The sequence below is a fragment of the Eptesicus fuscus genome, chromosome 3 (genome assembly GCF_027574615.1).
Source record: "Eptesicus fuscus isolate TK198812 chromosome 3, DD_ASM_mEF_20220401, whole genome shotgun sequence".
In the NCBI taxonomy this organism is placed as follows: Eukaryota; Metazoa; Chordata; class Mammalia; order Chiroptera; family Vespertilionidae; genus Eptesicus; species Eptesicus fuscus.
This window is the reverse complement of record NC_072475.1, coordinates 3847986-3869940: the sequence shown is the minus strand read 5'-3', so window position 1 is coordinate 3869940 and position 21955 is coordinate 3847986. Positions and strand designations below refer to the sequence as shown.

Genomic DNA, 21955 nt, shown 5'->3' with positions numbered 1-21955 from the left:
CTGGCACTTACACCACCACTGCCTCCGCCATTTTGACCCTTTCAGAATGAACCATTTCCCACACTTGCCTCACCTCGGGTTCCCTGCCTTTGACCTTCCTTACATTTCTCTCCTTTCAAGATTATTTTTCACTTGTTTCATCCTTGATGTTCAGTGATCACTGTTGTTCTTTTTTTTCCATCTTAACATGTACATTTTTAATTACACTGTATTGCTTTTCAGCAAGTATTTCAAGTACACATAAAAGTAAATAACATTAACATAATGCACACCACCTACCAGCTTAGCAAGATCTGAACGTTTTGCCGTGCTTGCTTCAGATCTTTCACAGAAGCCTGTCACAGTGGACGTCCCGGGTACCACTCTCCCATCGCCAACCTTGTTCCCTCCCTCGCTTCCTCCCTTCCTCCCATGAGACAGCCACTCCCCTGGTTTTAAAGTGCCCATGCATTTTAAAACATTTTTAACACATAATAATTATGGAGATGCATATCATTTTGCATGTTTTTAAACAAAATATAAACGGTATGAGACCATTCAAATCATTTCTGCAACTTGCATTTTCACGCAGCATTGTATTCATTTTACCAATTGCATAGGTTTCCATTGTATGAATATACCATATACCATATACCATAACTGATTTATCCATTCCCCTACTGATGGACATTTAGGCTGTTTCCATTCTTTACATTGACCAACAAGGCTATAAGGAAGCTTGGCACATCTCTTCTTGGGTACACGTCTGTGAGTTTGGCGTGGGCTGCAGAGGGCGCACGTTCTTCAGCTTGCCAAACTGCTCTCCAACGTGGTGGCACCAATTTACACTTTCTCCAGTGAGTATGCAAGTTCCCTTCATTCCACATCCGCTCAAACACTTGGTATAATGAGTGTTTTACATTTTTGCCAATCTGACGGGTGTGGAAAAAAAGACTCGTAGTTTTTAGCCTGCATGTCCTGTAAAGATGATCGTATTCACTATTTGGACCATTTATTTAATTTTTTCCCCACCTTTCACACTGCCCTTTGGTCCTATCACCACCTCTCTGTGGTGATTACTAGAGACTCTACGTCCAGGCGGCCTGGGTTCAAACTCTGGCTTCATCACATCCCCCTAGTGTCCCAGGACACCTGGTTCAACCTCCCCAGATCCCTCATCTACAAAGACAGCAGCACCCACTCTCACAGGCATGAGCGTGCTGTGAGTTAACGTGTGTAAAGTGCTCAGAACAGTGCCCGAGGGGGGATGCTTCACCCCCACCTGTCCCTGGAGCTGCTCAGCCAAATTCCCATGACAGATCTACCAACCCCAACACATGCGAGCTTCAAAACATCTCAACCTCGGTAAGTCAGCTAAAGGACAGGTGTCCTATGTCAACGGCACTTCTGGCAACATGTTCTTTTCTGAAGCCACATCATCTACTTTCTTGATCAGGAGTTATATGTACTATGGATTCAGAAAACACCATGCCTACTTTACTGAGCCCGTCGCATCAAGGATGTGCGAGGTGGGGACCACCACCAAAACCAGTGTGGCACGAGGATTCTGCCATTAAAGAGGAATCCGATGCATACTGGTGATAGAACTGCTGCTGACCTGCTTCCAGCAAAAACCTCAATGGTGTTGAACCACAAGCTAGACTATCAGGAAGGAGCACGGGACAGATGCACAACCCTGCCCTTGGCCTTGACCTCACCAGGCTACCTGGCTTCTGTATGTGTACTCCAATCATCTCCTTTGCAGTGGAGTCTTAGAGAATCCTCCCCGAGTGTCTAGCATTCAGCACTCATGAAGAGGGCAGAATCCCCTGGTCTGCCTCTGGGCTCTGAGATCCCCCATGCAGAGGGAATGACCTTCCACCCACTCAAGGTTTCAGATCAGCCACCTCCGTTTTCACGGGCGGCTAGCCACGTTGCTAACCTATTCATGTTGAAAACATTCAGATTCACCTTCAAACAGCATAGGACATCTGCAATTCTGGACCTAGCCAGAGGCAATAACCTAAAGACATTTGCAGCTCATTCCTTGTCAGAACAGTTGAGGACAGTGGTAGTGATGGAAGACTGTGTCAAGCCCATCCATTCCTCTAGTCTAGACAGCCTCGGCTTATCCACAGCTTAAGCCATCTAAAAGCTGCATAACATAACACAGCGATATTCTCCAAGGTGGTTGGGTTACTGGTGATTTTTATTTTCTTCTTTTTAAACTCTTGTATTTTCCAAATTTTCTACCATGAGAATGTTTTCTGTTTATGATAAAAGAAAAACATGTTATTTTTAAAGCTACAAACTTGGAATATACTTCTTCCCCACTCCCCACCCTCCCACATCCCAACATTGGGCTTTCACTGAGAAACAACTGACATTGACTCTGCTTTCTTGAGAAAAAGTAACAGAAACTGTGAAACCCCAGACAGCACTTTCCAGGAGCTTTTCCGATGAACAGAATATTGCTGGGTTCTCCTCTACTCCATCGCTCAACTCGTAGCACCCGTAAGCCACAAACTCCGGGAACACTGCTTCACCCAAGCAACCGGGGCCCTTTCTTCATGGACAGAGAGAATTACATCACTTGTCAAATGTTCTTATTTTGACCTTTCTGTTGAAAGGTCAGGCACAAATAATAAGCAGGACCTCCTGCCTATGCCACTTTACTATGAGGATCCTAGGCTCTAATCTGGTTCTTCAGAATGTTTTGTTTTTATTCTTCTTCCACTGAATGGATGTATTCATTTTTAAAAATACTTATTATTTATTTCAGAGAGGAAAGGAAAAGGAAGGAGATACAGAAACATCAATGATGAGAGAATCATTGATTGGCTACCTTCTGCACACCCCCTAGTGGGGATCAAGCCCATATAACCTGGGCGTGTACCCTGACCAGGAATCAAATCACTGAGCACACTGGCCGGGCTGAGTGACTGCATTCTTGAAGGTCACCTAAACCCTTACTGTAAGGCAGGACATAATTAAATGGAACCGCTTACCCTGCTCAATAGTAACGCTGATAATTTATGTCTTGGTTTTTTAAACTGAGGAACAACAAAATCATAGCATAGTGTCAACAATCTTTCTCAATAAATAAAAGCTAAGTTCAACATTAGGAACTAAAAGTTCATTGTATTTCACTCTCATAGTTAAACCACTAAATTTATTTTCCTTTTCACTTATGAAGGACAATTACTGAATTATGTTATAGCAGGATGGAGAAAACAAGCACAACTTCTCCCAGAACTTTCTAGATTAATTCATAGAGCAAAAGGAGGTAATTTAACATAAGTGTTATAAACACAGACTTTTATATCATCAGATAAGATCTGTGTTTAAATCTTGGCATAACTACTTACTAATAGTATGAGTTTGTCCAAATGTAAATGTGGAGAATAACATTACCTACCTATTTAGGGTGTTGTGAGAATTAAATAACATTAGTAAAGTGCTTAAAATAATGCATAACATGTTACCCACTCAATCAGAATCATTACTGCTGTCACTGTGGTTGTTATATAGATAGCTTACAAAGCCCTCCTTTAATCACTTAACTATTTCTGCCAAAGAACTACTGAACGATTTTCTTGCATGCCTGCAAAACAGAAATGGGTGTTTAGCATAATGATTAGGGAACGCTAACCAACTTACCTGAACTGTCCCGTGCGAAGAAAACAAAGAGCTCGGTTACCATAAAGATGGTGGTTTTCAGGACTTAAAAAAAAAAAAAAATGTTTAGTCAGTAAAGGAAATTACATATGAAACTAACAAAAATCAGACAGAAAACCTAAGGCATGAAAAAATTTTCAAAAACTTTATGTCTGTGGCAGAGCAGAGAGAATATAGGATTTGAAGTCCCAACTGACTAAGTCCTGGTTCCTTCACTTCCTACCTGAGTGAAGGAACTTCCTAACTGCTCAAAATCATCCTCAACTTCCCTGTATTCGAAATAAAGATTCCCACTTTTCCGGCCTACCTCATACAGCTGTTGTGAGGATCACATGAGACACATGAACAAGCTAGAACTACAAGAATGCTGTAACTGTGCAGGATAGAATTACATATCTAAGTCAGGACTGGACACATTGACAAGAACTCAGAAAAAGCCTGTAAATTAACAGCAGTTTAACAGCTTCACTTCTAATTCTGCCCTTCAGTCTTATCTGATGACACTTCATTCCCTTTCCTCCACCTCCTCCGAACTGAGCAGCAGCCGCCCAGGTGTGCCCTGCTGCCTTGAGCCACTCATTCCCCGTGGAGACTGGCAAGGTAGGAGCAGCCGTCTACAGCACATCCTCCCAACGCTGCTACAATATCCGGTGGACCAGCTAAGATGCCAAGGGAGGCACACTTGCAAAAATGCTACCAAATTCTAGCAGCTGAGCTAATGGAAGACGAGGTGGAGAGAACGCATGCACTCTCAACAATCCCAACTATTATCCTTTCAAAGTTCCCTCTTAGAAAGCAAAAATCCTTAAATGGGTGACATCTTAAGAACTAGTAACCCTTTGTGATCAGTTAATAATTTGAGAGAAATTAGTTGAAGGCAAAATGAAAATAAGGAAGAACATATGAGTCTGTCTAGACCAGTGGTTCTCAACCTTCCTAATGCCGCGACCCTTTAATACAGTTCCTCACGTTGTGGTGACCCCCAACCATAAAATTATTTTCGTTGCTACTTCATAACTGTAATTTTGCTATTGTTATGAATCGTAATGTAAATAAATACCTGTGTTTTCCGATGGTCTTAGGCTCTACAGTAGCAGTTCTCAACCTGTGAGCCTAAGACCATCGGAAAACACAGATATTTACATTACGATTCATAACAGTAGCAAAATTATAGTTATGAAGTAGCAACGAAAATAATTTTAAGGTTGGGGGTCACCACAACGTGAGGAACTGTATTAAAGGGTCGCGGCATTAGGAAGGTTGAGAACCACTGGTCTAGACAGCTTGAAAGAAAACAGAGGTGGGCAGAACGGAATTCACAAGTTTGCAAGCCTTGCCTGAGTTATTCTATCTGACTAAGTTCATGCCCTCAGACCACCTGGAATGCTCCCAGGGCCGGAGTGAGAAACTCCCTTCTGCACAGCAAGCTGAAGACAGTCTCCAGCCCCTCCTCCTTTATTTCCTGACGAGCACTCTAAGTTGATCTGCCACGTAAAAAGGATTTCACTGTTCTGTTTAGTTCTTACCTATATTCAATGGCTCTGCTGTAATAGATAATAGCTAGATCAAATCTTTCTTTGGAAAACTCTTCATTTCCTTTCATTTTCATTAGTTCTCCTTGCTGAGAAACCAAGGTGAAAGAAAACCCATCAGTTACTTGCAAAAGACAATTAAGAACCCCCTTACCTAGGAAAAACGAACCTAGGTTTCTATCTTTGCTATCAAAAATAACCCAGGGGGGTCACTTATGTAGAAAATCATGATGCAACATTTAATATTTTGGTATGTGTAGGAAGGAAACCTGTCCCTAAGGACTGAGTGCTAACTTTGTTAAAGGAAACTAAAACGTGAACAAAACCATTACATCACAGGTAACGGCTAACCACCGATCCCCTGGTACAGGGCTTGCAGGCCCACGTTGACGTGTACTCAGGAAGCCTGCCGCACGACAGGGAAAAACAGATGTGAGGTAGAACTTTAATTTTAGGCTAGAAAATGTGATATTGTTCAATAAACCTGGGCTTACAAAACAATACGTAATTCAGTAACACATATAGGCAATGCTGATTATATTAATTGCCAGAAAAGAGGCAACAAAGTCAGGAAGAATGACATTAAAAGGATATCAAAGATGCTCCAGATGTGACTAAAACTTACTTTAAACACTCAAATTTTCAAAATAAATTCACTAAAATAAACTGGATCACATCAATGATTTTAGAGAATTAACTAGAACATTAAATATGTTTCTAAGTCCTTTTTTAAAAATTTCGTTAAAGTCATCTTTCATGTAATTACATCTCAATAATGCTGTTAACAAAGAAAATCGTATTTACCAACTAATTAAAACTCTTTTAATTAAAAAAATCAAATTTTAATATTTTATTAACTCTTTTAAAAACCTGTAACATTAGAAAATTCTCACCAAGATGCTATTTTCCTCTTCCAAAAAAATAAATATTCCAATCACAATTTATTAAACTTTCCCTCAAACATGTTATTGGTTTTTATAGTATTACGTAGCAGTTCTACTGAACTTTCTCTGAGTGTTAATAAAAAGTCTAACAAGCAAATCTTGAAATATACTTACAAGTAAATATTTATTCTCACCTGTATACACTCCGCACAAGTTTGTCTTTCAAATTCTTCAAGTATATTGTAGTTTTCTGTTACAACTTTAGTTATGTGATACTTGTCTATTTTTTATTTTTAGGAGAGAGAGGACATTTATTTTAAAAAAAATGGTATTGTTAATGTTCTAATTCTTAGGTTAGGTGAATCCATAAAGTTCATTATATTATACTTCTAAATAACATATTTGTTGTAATCTTTTACATGTATCAAATAGTATATTTAAAAAAAAAAAACTAGTAACATTAGATTCATTAATGCTATGAATCTAATCAGTTACATTTCTAGCATTAAGAAAATACTTGTTTATTATTATATCAGTTCTAACTGTAATTACAACAAATGCTCCCTCATAACATATTCCAAATGGGCTTCATAAACACTTAAGTCAGTTCAACAAATATATCTGAGCACCTGTAGTATACCTGGCACAATTTCAATAAAAATGAGCAAGTCCTGTAAAACCACTTTCTAAATTAATATAACAAATGAAAAGTTTAAATGTCTTAATTCAACATTTGACTCTCCTGAATGAAATGTTAAAATTAGACTTTATTTGAAAGATTATTTTTATATAAATTTAATAAAATAATAAAAATGCTGTAATAACCAAAATTTACATTAAAAGTTTACCAGGCTTCATTTTCTGTATTTTAAGCTATTCTATAAAAAGATTTTTTAAGGTGTTAAAGAATAATTTTATTACAACAAAAATGTAGTTACACCTCTAGACAAACATTCATTTCAATGGCAAAAAAGAGTACCTGAAATGTAAGATTCAAGAAAGGATTTGGGTAAGTCACCAAATGAAGTAAAGTAACGCTAAGGGTCAGACTGAGATTACAGAATGAAAACCCGGGCTTTAAGATTTAAGAGACCCGACTTCTCATCTAGGTTCCACTACTTACTAGACTACAGAAATACCACTTAACCTCTCAAAGTCTTAGTTTGCTCATTTCTAAAACAGGGATAACAGCTACCTTCAGAGATATTTTAAAGAAGAGAGAACAGAGACAAAGAGTCAAAAGTGAGCCAACACGGGTGCCTAATACATGATACTGGCCCTCTATTTCTACCATAAAATCTAGACAAGAACTAAAGGCCTCCAGAACAGAGAGACCCACCTTAATACAGCCCAGGGCCTGCTAAACCTATCAGAAGACCTGTCTCCGTGTTCAAGCTTAATCTTCTCTAACATTTAGATCAATTGTACAAAATTTGTCCTCACTGGAGATGGCAAATTCTTATCATCTACTGAAGAGCCAAATATTCCTTGTTTTAAGATTCCTATAACTGTACTATAAGAACATTCAAATGCTTTAGAGAAAAGTATTCCACAAAGTAAAAAATAAGTATAAAGCAGTTTCATTATACATAAGAACAACAGATTCATCAGGGAAATGAAAATTATAATCTTAGCTCTTACTTAACTTCTCTTACCAGTGAGAATACTAGGTGTACCAGTTAATAATGCGGATTTTTTTCAATAGATGGGAGTTACACATATGTTGATATATATTCAATCTGTTATGTATGCTATTTTGTTGTATTGACAGCAAGCTTCAAAACTTCATATGTCAAATTTTCTGAAGGTGTTAACATCATAGATATTTTTACACTTAAAAATGTCGAATTTCATGCCAAAAAAAGGGCATTTGCGGGAAGTTTAAATTCATTATTTTGGAGAAAAAGTTATTGTATACTTTGGGAAGCTTATGGCGAACATCCATCGCAAGATACTGTGAACGCTGCTTTAAATGCTTTAAAGTGATGATTTCGATGTGCAAGACAAAGAACGTCCAGGTCAACCGAAAAAGTTTGAAGATCAACAATTACAAGCATTGTTGGATGAAGATGCGTGTCAAACTCAAAAACAACTTGCAGAAAGATTAAACGTTGCTCAGCAAACAATTTCCGATCACTTACAAGCAATGGAAAAGATTTTAAAGGAAGGAAAATGGGTGCCACATCAACTGAATGAAAGACAAATGGAAAACCGCAAAGTCATCAGTAAAATGTTGCTTCAACGGCACGAAAGAAAGTATTTTTTTGCATCGAATTGTGACTGGAGATGTAAAGTGGATTTATTTTGAGAATCCCAAATGCACAAAATCATGGGTCGATCCAGGTCAACCATCAACATCGACTGCAAGGCCAAAGTGCTTCGAAAGAAGACAATGCTCTGCGTTTGGAGGGATCGGGAAGGTGTGGTGTATTATGAGCTTCTAAAACCAGGTGAAACCGTTAATACTGATCGCTAGCGACAACAAATAATCAGTTTGAACCACGCTTTGATCGTGAAACGACCAGAATGTGCCAGGAGACACGGCAAAGTAATTTTGCTTCATGATGATGCACCATCACACATTCAAAACCAGTTAAAAACACATTAAAAGATCTTGCCTGGGAAGTATTAACCCACCCGCCCTATTCACCAGACCTTGCTCCTTCAGATGACCACTTGTTCCGATTGATGGCACACGCACTTTCTGAGCAGCACTTTAAAACGTACAAAGAAGTGGAAAATTGGGTCTCTGAATGGTTTGCCTAAAAACAAGAAAAGTTCTACTGGGATGGTATCCACAAATTACCTGAAAGATGGGGGAAATGTGTAGCTAGTGATGGACATTACTTTGAATAAAGCAGTTTTGATGTTTCCCTTGAAATTATCGTGTTTTCTTTGATGACAAAATCCACATCATTAACCGGTACACCTGGTATATGCGCCCCAGTTGTGGTCTTTTTCTGAGTATTACATGTAACGAGGGGCCCGATGCACGAAATTTGTGCAAGGGGCTTGGCCTCCGCAGCCCTAGCTGCTTGACGGCCCTGTCCACAGGTCGTCCCGGAAGGTCATTATGGAGGGTTGTTCTGCCTTCTGGTCTAATTAGCATATTAGCTCTTTATTATATAGGATAACTTAAGTATTATATAGATAACTTGTGACATCTATTTGGCAAAAAAATTTTAAAGTATCAGTGTTTGAGCATCGACCCACGAACTAAGAGGTCACCAGTTTTATTCTGGTCAGGGCACATGCTAGGGTTGCAGGCTCGATCGTCAGTGGGAGGCATGCAGGAGGCAGCCAATCAATGCCTCTCTCATCGATAATTATATCCCTCTCCCTTCCTCTCTAAAATCAATAAAAACATATTTTTTTTAAAAAAAATTCAATAAAATATAAAAATCATTAAGATAGGAAATACAGAATGAAACTAACTATAAGATTAAAGTTCTTTTATGCAGGCTTTCCCCTTACTCAGAGAAAAACATTTTTTTAAATCCTAAGATAAATAACTACACATTTCATTAAAAACTGAGTCAAATAACAATCTAAAGCATTTATACTTACATTCAGTAAAGAAAATACTTAACATAGGCCAACAATTTTCAACTGCTCCTAATTTAGATAGCATTGTTACATCGCCTGTGTATTTCACCCAATTCAAAGCTTCTTCCATTGCCAATATATTCTGTTTCAAAAAGAGGGATGTAGAATGTGATTTCGGTATTAATTCTAAATGCACATGTGGCATTATATATTTATCTTATATAGTATTTCAGATTCTTAATATAAAACGTGTAACCTCATATTTTCATTCCTCTAGCACAGAACTCAGAATAACTGGACCCCAACATACACGTTAGCGGACACCACGGACTGGTGTATGTTACGTTTCAGGCCACCGTGGGCCACCCTCAGAGCTCCAGATGCTCTGCAGTGATTAGAGACCTGACAGATGAAGTCTACAGCCCAGCCCGAGACGGCCCTGGGGAGCCGAAGAGTGTAATGATACAAGATGAACCTGGCGTCTCAGATCTCATCTAAATTAGAACTTCCATCCTTGTCTCAAGGTTAAAGGTATAGATTAAGGTTCTCCAAAGGGATATGGTTTTTAAATGGTCTGTGGCAAACAGAACAATAGGAGGTAAACAAGAGGGTGTAGCAGGGCAAATGAGCACGGAGTGCAATGACCTCCACAGAACTTTCAATCGTACTTGTAGTGTCTGAAATGACTTCAGAAATTAAACAGTGGAGTTATCAGTGCAGGTGTTAGGTTAGGAGAAACGTGTAGAAGTCTATGTTACCAATAGCATTAAAAATTGGTTTATCATTGTATGTGACGATTATCTAGTAATTATATAGCAAAACATGGTCATACCAGGGACCTAATAATTTCATTTGGGAGAACATATGCCAGGTAAATAATCTAAAGGAGAAAAAAGAATCCACTTGTAAAAGAGGTTCAAAATTATACCAGGCATAATTTGGGGGGAAAACGAAAATTATGTAAACCGCCTAGAATAAGGAGAGTGCTTAAGTAAAACATAGAAATCAAAACTACCAAACACTACACATAAAACGTTGACTATGTAGACCCAGACATGGGCAACAGGCAGCAAGACAAGTGCCATGTCTCACAGCGGTTGTGCTGGGATCCCGTGTTTAACACTTACATTTTCTATTTTATAACCAATTCTCAGTAAGCCTCCAATAAAGAAGGAATCGTTCTGCAAAAAAAGAGCACAAAACACATTTTTCATCTTTATTCGGTCAATTATACATGAATTTTCCAGTGAACAATAAAATCCTACATTTTAGGAATACATAGTAGTCCACTTTCCACAAGCACTTTCATGCTCAATTTACCGCTTAAAGACCCTAAAACAAAAATTCAGAAATAGTTCCACATTGGGTTCTAATGATAAAAAGATTTAGTGTCACTTCTAGATATATGAATTTTTATGTTTTTTATAAAAATACATTGGCTGATATAAGTTACTGCAAAGGATTATCAACAGAAAATAAACATCAAATGCCCTTTCTAAATTTAAGTTTGCAATCAGAATAATACCAAGAAAAACACTTGGTTAATACTTTCAACAATAAAGAATTTTTAAAAACCCTAGTTGGCTCCATAATCAACTAAAATAAGAAAAATTATTCAATGGCTCTCAATGAAAAGCCCCTCAGTGTAGCACAAGGACACCTGTTCAACTATGACATAAGATTACCCAAACGGAAAAATATTGGTGGCAGTGGCATGATTCTAAGTTAGAAAACAGAACCCCTCACTTGCAGAACCTAGGACAAAAGTTTCTGTGAATCAAGAGAAAACTTTCATTTGTGACAAATTCCAATTTCTATCCTTAGTAACAGAGAGCTGTCCTGGTTCTCAACATGTCCTGTCAGAACCACCACAACAGCAGTCTGCCTGATCTCTCCAACACATAGCGCAGACTCATGGAAGACAGCACCATCTCAGGTTAATCAGAACTGAACCTCCTAACCATTATAAATTAGTCACGTAGCCTGACACCATATACTTATAATCTTTAACTAGAGGACGACAAAGCCATATTCTACCACTTACCATAACTTTCTTCGCCAAATCCACAATATCTTCCATCAACTCTAGATGTTGCAATTCCTTCAAACTTATCTCAGAAGCATGAGAATTGCTTAAAGAAGAATTTATTTTTTAAAAATTAGGTTCTTGTGTATAAGAAGTCATTAAACTTTACACTTAAATGCATGTTACTCCTTTAAGTTCTGTTCCTCCACTCTAAGTAATAAGTTTAACGGATAATATATTATACCTTTTCTTTTCTTGTATATAATGCTGATATTTATTTAAAAAGTCATATTAACTTTCCTTACTCAGTTTCAAATTTATCATCTAATGCTCTTCAGAATTTCATTCATTATATATAATGTTATCATGATTATTCATTCACATCCAAATCCCAATACCAACTTTTTCCACTCTACTAAACAAGAATACAGCTGAATAGTATATAAGCATGAGACATATCCTTCCACTGTACTTGGCATTGCTCAGTACTGGGCATGTGTTTACCACTGTTTATACAAAATGAATAGTAACTTACTTGGCCTCCACACAGGGATACAGCCGTGATATTATGGAACTGTGTTGATGTTGAAACAGAAGTGGCCAGAAGATGTGTATTTTAATGGCATCACAGTAATCTCGCAGGACAGAAACTGGTTTAGTACACCACATATTGCAGATGTCGAATTCTTAATTTAAAAATTGTTTAAATTAATATTTAGTGCCTCCTTTTAGAATCAATCAATAGTGTTAATAAGAAAAAGCAAAAACAGATTATGGGAAAGTAAGAAATAAATGGATAAAATATTTCAACCTGTTAGATATTAAGAATATTCAAGTGAGCTAAAACTCTATTTTAAAAAAGGTTTTGGTTTCTAATTAAAAAGAATAGTAAGAATACATCTTCAGCCCTAGTTGGTTTGACTCAGTGGATAGAGCATCAGCCTGAGGACTGAAGGGTCCTGGGTTTGGTTCCAGTCAAAAGTATATGCCTGGGTTGTGGGCTCGATCCCTAGTAGGGGGTGTGCAGAAGGCAGCCAATCAATGATTCTCATCATTGATGTTTCTATCTCTCTCTCCCTCTTCCTTCCTCTCTAAAATCAATTATAAAAATAAATAAATAAAAGCTCTTGAGCAAAATATGTTACTTTAAAAAAAAGAATAATTTTAAGAGCTATTTAAGTCTGTTATATTAACGTGAAAGGATGAACTTCATGTGATAGTCTTTTAACAAATTACAGTTAAAATACCAGTGTACTTACCCAAGTTTCTCTCACTTTCGGCATGATCTTTATACTGCCTACCCTAAAAAAAACAAAAACACACACACACAAAAAAAACAAAAACAGACAAAAAACCCACATTTGATTGATGTCTGATAAGATGCAAAAGCATGGTTCTTGATTTTTAACGTAAAGATTATTAGCACTGAACTAAAAACTTTCAGTGCACATTTATTTATACACTTTGAATGCAGCATCTTCAACCAACACGTCGCTAGGCCTTTTCCCGGACAGATATGTAGTTTCCCTGAGAACTCTTTAAACTCAGGCAGAAACACCTTCCATCACGCATGCTCTGGCACTGCACCTTCTTGCTGCTGAGGCGCTGCTTTCCTCTCCCTTCTGAAGGCACCTCCTCTAAAGCATGTGCAGCTCTCCGTAAAAACTCACGTAGCCCCAACACCTATACTCAGATAGCTCTAAGTCAAACGTCTTTAAGAAGCAAATCCCCAAATATCCTCATCACAAGAAAACAACTGTAACTTTATGTGCTGATGGATGTTAACTAGGTGATTTCACAAACATCAAATCATGTAGTACACCTGAAATCATGTTATATGTCAATTATACCTCGATTTTTAAAAACCTCATAGTAAAATCCTTTAAGAAAACATAATATTAAAAACAAAAAGTTAACTAATCTACTTACCACCACATTACAGTAGAGCTGAGTCACACGAACATAATCATTGGGAATATACTCAGAAGAAAAGACACTGTCGCCCACATACGGGCAATCGTCTAACCAGGCGTAATCTGCCGTAGTGCACTCTCCCAGGGCCAAAATGTCCATGGCGCAGCGCCCTAAGGAAACAACACAAACCCGAGTCAGTGCCTAAACCCCTCGAGGTAGGAAAAGCAGTCTGCCTGGCTTCTAGGACATTTTAGAAAAACACCTGGAACTTATGCCCCAAGGAAGTAACTCCAGTAAGAACACTGAGCTCCCTGAGAGATTCCTGTCCTTATTCTGCAATTCCTTCCCCAAATGTCTTCAAATATCAGTTTAAACTATTTCTTATTTTCCTCAAATTCAAAGTCGCCAATCTCTACTCTGAATTTATCTATTTACTCGTCTCCTTCAGAAGGAGGATAACTATGGGCCTTTTATTCATCTTCTATGTGCCTAGCACATGGAAGCCCTCAAATAGTGTTTGCTGAGTGAACAAGACATCTTTCCAATATTGTCCTTTTACACCATCTGCTTTTACTGCATCCTGTGAAAATCATTATTTCACAATCCACACACTGCTACATTCTCAACCTTCTGGCCAGAACTAAATCCTGACTCCACTGAGAAAACATTTCATTTCAGCTGCTCATATTGTCTGTCCTATTCATCCCTCCGTGCGTTTATGTCTTGGGCAAAGGTGCACAGCCGAAGTGGTACCGGGTGAGTCTATCAATCTCTTCATCCCCACAGCCACATCCAGACCTTCCCTCTCAAGAGCTTCTAACCATCACTGCTCCAACACTCACAACTACAACAAGCAGTCAGCTCTGCTAGATTGCAGAGGTAGGCAAAAACCCTCATGTTAACACCCACGTTTAAAAATAACTATTTCAATGGGGAAAAGGAAATTAGGGCTTTCCTTTTCAAACTAAGGTTTTTTTCCCCTGAAGAAAGTTCAATAATAAGATTTAAAGCTCTCAAAGAAAAGCTGCACAACCTAAACATCATTGAAAAATGCAGCATTTATTACTTCTAACGCTAGCCCAAGTAATGGCTTTCTTTTCCTATCATCATCAGCACCATTTTTTTACACCTTTTTGCTTCCCCACTATTATCTCACTATTGCTAAGACAAACCAACTTTCTGTTTTCCTAGGCAAGACCACTATCAGGTCTTGAAACACAAATCATTTCTTTAATTCTTCTTATTACGTCCAATCTGCTGTATGAAAAGACCTCACAATATCAGAAGTGAAGAACAACAATCTTCCTAGCAAACTCTGTACTATTTGTCACGTTACTTCAAGCATGTCACATGCCTCCCCTCGATCCCCACAGCACGTCTTCTCAGTCCATTACCAGCACCCCCCTGTGCGGATGAGAAACATTCTCGGTGAAATTAGGTAATGTGCTCAAGGTCACCCAACGAGGAAGGCTTCAAACCTAGGCCCTCTGCGTCCATAGTCTCTCCTCTCAAGCACTACACTACCACATACACTTCTCCTTGTCACTGCCAGCTAGGCACCTCCTGGTTGCCATGTTTAAGAACGCTGACAACGAGTTCGGAGTGTTCCCCTCTCCTGCAAACTCTATCATCCCAGACACACCAAGGCCCAGCAGATGACCCCTTCAAGACCTAGCCTTGCCGTTTACCTACCTTCTCAGCTAAAATGAACTGCACTGCCCACCTCCCGAAGCTCCTCCTTCCCAAGGTCACACCTCAGATCACTGCCCAGGTCTAACCGGTTTCCAAATCTAACTCTCATTCGCTCCTCTGAGAACAACCAAGAGCCATTATAGCTCGTCTCCCCTGCCTCCTACCAGAGACATTCTTCCTCCTCACCAGGGCTCTTCCTTCCCCCTCCAAATCCTCCATTCACATTTACTGTTTCCCACAACTGGGTTTCCACTTCCAATAAGGTCAGTAATGACCTTCTACAACAGATTGGTTCTATATAATGTCTGGACCCTGACCTATTCTAGGTCAGTGGTCGACAAACTGCGGCTTGTGAGACGCGGTTTCCCGACCACTGTTCTAGGTCAACAATGTTCTGAGTTTAGCATTTAACTCCAAAAGTGAACAATGACTTGGAAAAAATAAAAAGACATTTGGCACCCAAAGTGGCCATATAAAACGGGACCTATGCTATCCTGGGAAATATATACACTTTTAAACTCACTTGTTTTACAAACGTTTTGTGTGTGTAAATACAGAAAGCCAAAACTGTCTGTCACAGCCCACATTGGCTGTCATGTCATCGATTACAATACAACTAATGGGCTCACATCCGGCAGACTGAGCCACTGTGACCTGTCAGCCTGGCAGATCTCACCAATCCCACCCCCACACCAACTATACTGTAATTACACCATTGGTCTAATTTTTATTTTCTATTTTGTTTTAACCAGAAAGGCGACATGGCATAGTGGTTAAGAGCATGGACTCTGGAACCAGACTTTATGGGCTTGAACCCTGGCTCTCCCATTTCCTCAGTGCGATCTTGGGCAAGTTACTTAACCTCTCTGTGCTTCAGTTTCCTCACACATCAAGTGCAGATATATAATCAGGTAGCACTCCCACCTACCTGATTAACCAGTTAATAAATTTAAAGTGCTTAGAAGAGTACTTTAGCATATAGTGACTGCTATAAATATCAACTATCATTAACATTAATGCTAGATGAGTATTTTTCTTACACATTGTTTGGAGGCTTCCAGCTAGATGGTCTACCTTAACTGCTAAGTCCAAAGAGCACGTTTCAGCTTACAACTTACTTGGCGCTGTTGACCACTTCCTCCTTTTCAGAACTCTTCGTGTGGACTCCAGAGACCATCTTCTGGTTCTCCTCCTATTCTTCTGGCTGCGCTTCCTCAGTCTCCAGGGGCTCTTCTTCTCCATCCCCGCCACCCAGATGCCAACTCTCCCCTTTTCACGCTTCCTCCCTCCTGGGGTGAGCTTATCCACCACACCCATGGCTTAACACAGCACTTTCTGGACTTCCATCATTTGCATAGCTTCACCATGATTTTCGCCTTTTCCATATGTCACATGTATTTTTATTTACTTGATATTTCTTTTATTGGTCTCGCTTGGCCTAATTGATAATATCCATGATGTCATAGGTTTGGTGTACAATGTATGCTTTCATACACATTAAATTCCTAACTATTCAAAAAACTGTGTTTATTTATAACCAGTTTCGGTTACCTCATACTACACAACAGTGGAAATGTCCAAACGCTCACGACTCTCAAAGCTCCCCAGACTGGGTAGTATCTCATGATTCTAGAACCTGTCAACTGCTACTGGATTTAACCTAGATGTCCCACAAGCCTCTCAGATTCAGTAAGTTGAAAGAGAAACTTACCATTTTCCTCAAACACTAAGGAAACCAAGTTCTTTCCTCTTTCTGTATATCATCAGTTAATTGCTCTACATGCCACCTGCTTACCCAAACCAGAAACCTCGGGGTCAATCGAGACTCCCCAGTTTCTTTCAACATTTCTACCCAACTGACCACGAAGTCTTGTCATATCTACTCCCCTAAGAAATCTAAAATTAGCACACACACCTCTTCATGCCCAGGGCATATTTCTCCTCTGAACTGATTTAGCAAGCAAGTCTCCTAACTGGTGACATGCCTTCAATCTTGGCATCCTCTAAAACTCTGATCATAACATCATTCAACAGCTTCTCTTCATCTTCAGAACAAAGTCCAAACTCACTAATGTAGCATCGAAGGTCTTCTGTGATCCTGCTCCTGCTTCTGTCTCCCGTCACTGCATGACACTCAACTTACAAGCCAATCGTACTCAGCAACTACCTGCATTCCTAAACAAACCTTATGCTGCCCACCTAAAGCCTGCCAGTCCTTAAGACTAGATTCCAGGAGGCATTTCCTGATCTTCTTGCTCCCACCAAGCTGACTGCTGGACCTCTCCCTCTGAGAGCCCGGAGCACCCTGCCCATATCCGCTGACAGCTGTTTTCACAGTTTGGTCATCACAGATTTATCTCTGCAGGTTCATTCTGGGTCCAGAGGGTAAAGTGCCCTACCCATCCTCATTCCCTAGCTCAGTATTTCCCAAATTTTTATTCACATACCCCAAGGTTGAAAACTTTGCAAAATCACCTGCCACCTGTACTGACATTTAATATTTTTCTTTAGAATAACGTCAATATAAACATGTTTAATAGAAAATTTGATGTTACCAAGAAATCTTAAGTTTGGTATGACAATATTTTTCTAGTACAAACTAAAATATTTGAATAAAATTAAATATTAAAGTAATTGACTTCCTGACTATCACTGCCAAAAAAGTGGGTCCTAGATTTTAACATTTTTTTATTTTGCTGAGTTCATAGAAATAGGGAATATTCAAAGCCACCCTTACCCTGCAACAAACAAACAAACAAACAAACCAAACCCTCTTGCTAGAACTAAACCTGGCAGTCAAGAGCTATACACAGTAATGTCAAGAACAGTAGTTGGATCAGGACACTGAGCTCTGGACCAGAAACAAAGTGAGGGAACTGAAAAGTGGTCCCATGAAAACTCCTTGACTCCAGGCAAAGCTGATATATAAATCCTATCAGAAGAAAAGCGCCCCAACCAGACTCTTAAGAGTCCCAGAGAAAGATCAGATAGGAGTTCATAATTGAAGATCACTAAACGCAGAAGGTTACAGTCCACCATGAGGGAACACAATAGAGAAAAAAAAGCAACAAATTTAGACCTCCTAAGTACATCAGACATTGGGATTGCTAATATAGTCTATAGAATATGAATGAATTAAAAAAACTGAACAAGAAACATTAGACAAAAAAACAACAACAACAAAAACAAAATCTGGGTATATCTTAGAACTAAGTGAAACTTTTAGAAATTTAAAATATAGTTGTTAAAAGTAAGAGAAAAAAATGGATGGGTTAAAGAGAAGATTAGGCACAGTTGAAGAAAAAAGTAATGATCTAGAAGATGTGCCTGATGAAATTACCCAGCATTGTATATTCCGGAAAAGAGACAAGGGAATAAAAATATGAAAGATAAAAAGTAAGCAATCTTCATACAGTCTAATACATATATATTCCGTTAAATTTCCAGAAAGAAAGAATAGGTAAAGCCAAAGAGAGACAAAATTTAAAGAGCACATGCCTCAGAATCTTCCACATCCCATGAAAGACAAAATTCAGAATCAGAACACATGGGTATATAAAAGAGGATAAATAAAAAGTAATCTCCATCTAGACTTAGAAATGAAAGATCATAACATCAAAGACAGAAAATCCAATGCAGCCAAAATAAAAAGAATACTTTCTTCAAAGCTTAATAAGTAAAACTGGCAGCAGACCTTGCACGTAAAACATCTTCGCTCCATCTAGACTTAGAAATGAAAGATCATAACATCAAAGACAGAAAATCCAATGCAGCCAAAATAAAAAGAATACTTTCTTCAAAGCTTAATAAGTAAAACTGGCAGCAGACCTTGCACGTAAAACATCTTCGCTATGCAGACAGAAAATAACTATCAACCTAGAAGTGTAAATACCTCAAAATTATCTCTCAGGAACAAGGGTAAATAAAAGTAATTTTAGATAAAAAACTGGATTTAACCAAGATGTCCCAGAGTTGACACCAAGAGATTGAACTAACTTCTTAGAAAATAGCAAAGACATAGTCTCAGTGAATTAAAAGAGAAATTCAGAACTATGTTCTTTATAAGAGACACATAAAATATAGAGATTTTTTTAAGTGACAGTAAAACAAAGGAAAAGAATATCCTGTAAATTATTACCAAAAGAAAGGTGAGATAGACAAAACATTAGGCATGGAGAGGATCACAACATATTTCCACTAGGAAAATAATAAGCTTGCATGTATCTAATCAAATAGCCTCAAAATACAGAAAAAGAAAAAGTGTTAGGACTACAAGAAGTCTATAAGAATAGTGGACACTGCAACACATCTCTCTCAATTAATCATAGGTGAAACAAATAAAAATTAATAGACAGTCTGAACACCACAATTTACAAGCTTGACCTAGCGGATACATAGCAATTAGAATACATACTCTTCACAGGTATACACAGAATACAATTCACTATGTACAAGGCCATAAAGCAAGGGCAAAGAATTTCTTAAGATAAAATGCACATTATGTTCTCTGACAACAATTAAGAAATGAGTAAAAAGAAAAAAATGTTAATGTAAATAAATTTGAAAATTAAAAACATGTAAGTCAAAGAAGAAATCAAAATGGACATTTTAAAAATGCTTAGATTTGAAAGTTAATTAAAACATTATAAATTAAATTATGTTAGATAAAGCAAAAATGAACTTTGAGAAGCTTATGGCTTTATATTCTTATACTGGGAAAAAGGAATAACTGAAAATTAATAAGCATGCAATTTAAGTTAAAAAATAACATAAAAATAAACCCAAAGGAAGAAAATTAAAAAAAGGTACCAATGAACTAAAATATATACATATATATGTGTGTGTGTGTATATATATATGTGTGTGTATATATATATATATATATGTATATATATATATATATACATATATATTATAAAGGACTACTTAGGCCAAAAATTAATCCTCTGCCAAGATTAATAAAATAGATAAACTTTTGGCAAGACTAACCCAAGAAAAAAAGAGTATTTGCACACAAATAAAAATCAAAATAAGACAAGGGAACACAATCACAGATAAAGATTTAAAGGGAATAAGACAATAACATGAACTTGATGCCAATAAACAAGAAAATTTTGTTAAAAGGTCAAATTTCTAAAAATTACTAAATTGACTAAAGGAAACACCTAATTTCAACTGCTAATTTCTACTAAACTATTAACATTTGCAATCCTTCCACAAAGAAAACATTCGCTCTGACAGTTAAATTCCACTAAACTTTCAAGAGACAAATCACTCCAATTCAAACTGGCTCAGAAAAGAGAAAAAGAGGACCTACTTTCTAACTGGTATAAGGCATGTGTAACCTTAATATCAAAGTTAGACTAGATAGTCAATAAAGAACAATGGCAAGTGATTTCATTCATAAGACAGATACAAAAATCCCAAGTAAAATATTAGCAAGCTCTATCTAGTAGTTTGCAAAAAGACAATTAACCAACATTAATTTGGGTTTATCTCAGGAAAGAATGTAAGAATTAAGAATTTTAAAATGTTTTAATTGGAATCCATTAAAGGAGAAAAAACTCAAGATATTCCCAACAGATGCAGAAAAGTATGTGACAAAATCACAAACAAAGACTTCCCTAAATTAAAGGGTATCTACAAAAATTCATAACCAACAGAGTTTTTAATGGGGAAGCATTCCCTTAAAAGTCAGGAACAATACTTTTATGTCCATTATAATCACTTCTAATGAATTACCATAATCACTTCCACTAAACATAGATCTAAAAGCAAGCCAGCATATTAAGACAAGAAAAATAAATAAAAGGGAAAACTGAAAGAACCCAAAGAGTCACTATTTGTAAATATAATTATCCACATAGAAACCCAAAATTACAGAAAATATTAGAAATAATTAGAGTTTATCAAATGGATGACTAAAGATCAATATTTTAAAATCCATTAAATTTCCATTTACCAACAATAAACAGAAAACAGAATCTTAAAAAAAATAACAGTTCATAATAGCAAAAAAACCCTACTAGAAACATCGAAATCAACATTTAAAAACTGTTAGATGCGTATGGAGAAAATTACAAAACTCTATTAAAATACATTTAAAACCTAAATACATAGAAATACCACGTTTTCAGACAGGAAGGTTTCAACTCTCCTCCAAACTTATTCAATCAATTCCAATTCATTCCCAAAGAATTTTTCATGTCACGGACAAACTGATTCTTAAAACAAGAACAAAGATCCAACAGCTGAGACTCAAGCCCCTCTCCCTTCCCCCCAATTATCAAGATTTCCGGTTAAGCTATAGCATTAAAAATTAAGACAGTGGTATCAACACAGAGATAGACAAGTGGACAAGTAACACAGAAAGCTTAGCCAGAAACAAGCCATGCATGTAGAAAGTAAACATGAAAAAGAGGGGGTAAAGAGGAGGTTCAGGGTACCACTGGTGAACAGAATCACTTCAATGGATGATCAGAGGACAACTGTAGCCACTTGGGGGAGAAGGGGGGTGGAACGAGCATCACTACCTCACACCATGCACAGAAATCAATACCAGATGGATTATGAAGTTAAATGTGAAAGGCATCGTTTTAAAACTTCTAAACAGGAACACAGGAGAATGTCTCTACAAGCCCAGGGCTACGGAAAGTTTCCAATTAGACTACATTAAAATTAAGAACTTCTGTTCACCAAAACAA

At 37.6% G+C, this 21955-nt stretch overlaps 1 protein-coding gene across 5 annotated transcripts in view; it reads right to left on the bottom strand.

Annotated features, from left to right (window-relative positions):
* TTC3 (tetratricopeptide repeat domain 3) overlaps window positions 1-21955 on the bottom strand; it is a 94735-nt gene that overhangs the window by 68710 nt on the left and 4070 nt on the right. For 3 of the 5 annotated variants that reach the window (XM_054713538.1, XM_054713535.1, XM_054713536.1), the window contains exons 2-10: window positions 13575-13729; window positions 12905-12947; window positions 12181-12331; window positions 11664-11751; window positions 10747-10800; window positions 9641-9761; window positions 6268-6353; window positions 5184-5278; window positions 3640-3702 (exon numbers count right to left, since the gene is read on the bottom strand). The exons of 1 other annotated variant lie outside the window; for it this stretch is intronic. In XM_054713538.1, coding sequence (XP_054569513.1) covers window positions 3640-3702; window positions 5184-5278; window positions 6268-6353; window positions 9641-9761; window positions 10747-10800; window positions 11664-11751; window positions 12181-12331; window positions 12905-12947; window positions 13575-13718 — 845 coding nt within the window. In that variant the 5' untranslated portion in view covers window positions 13719-13729. Of the gene's footprint in view, window positions 1-3639; window positions 3703-5183; window positions 5279-6267; window positions 6354-9640; window positions 9762-10746; window positions 10801-11663; window positions 11752-12180; window positions 12332-12904; window positions 12948-13574; window positions 13730-21955 lie in introns of those variants that run through there. One more of the 5 variants, XM_054713537.1, reaches the window with a different exon arrangement.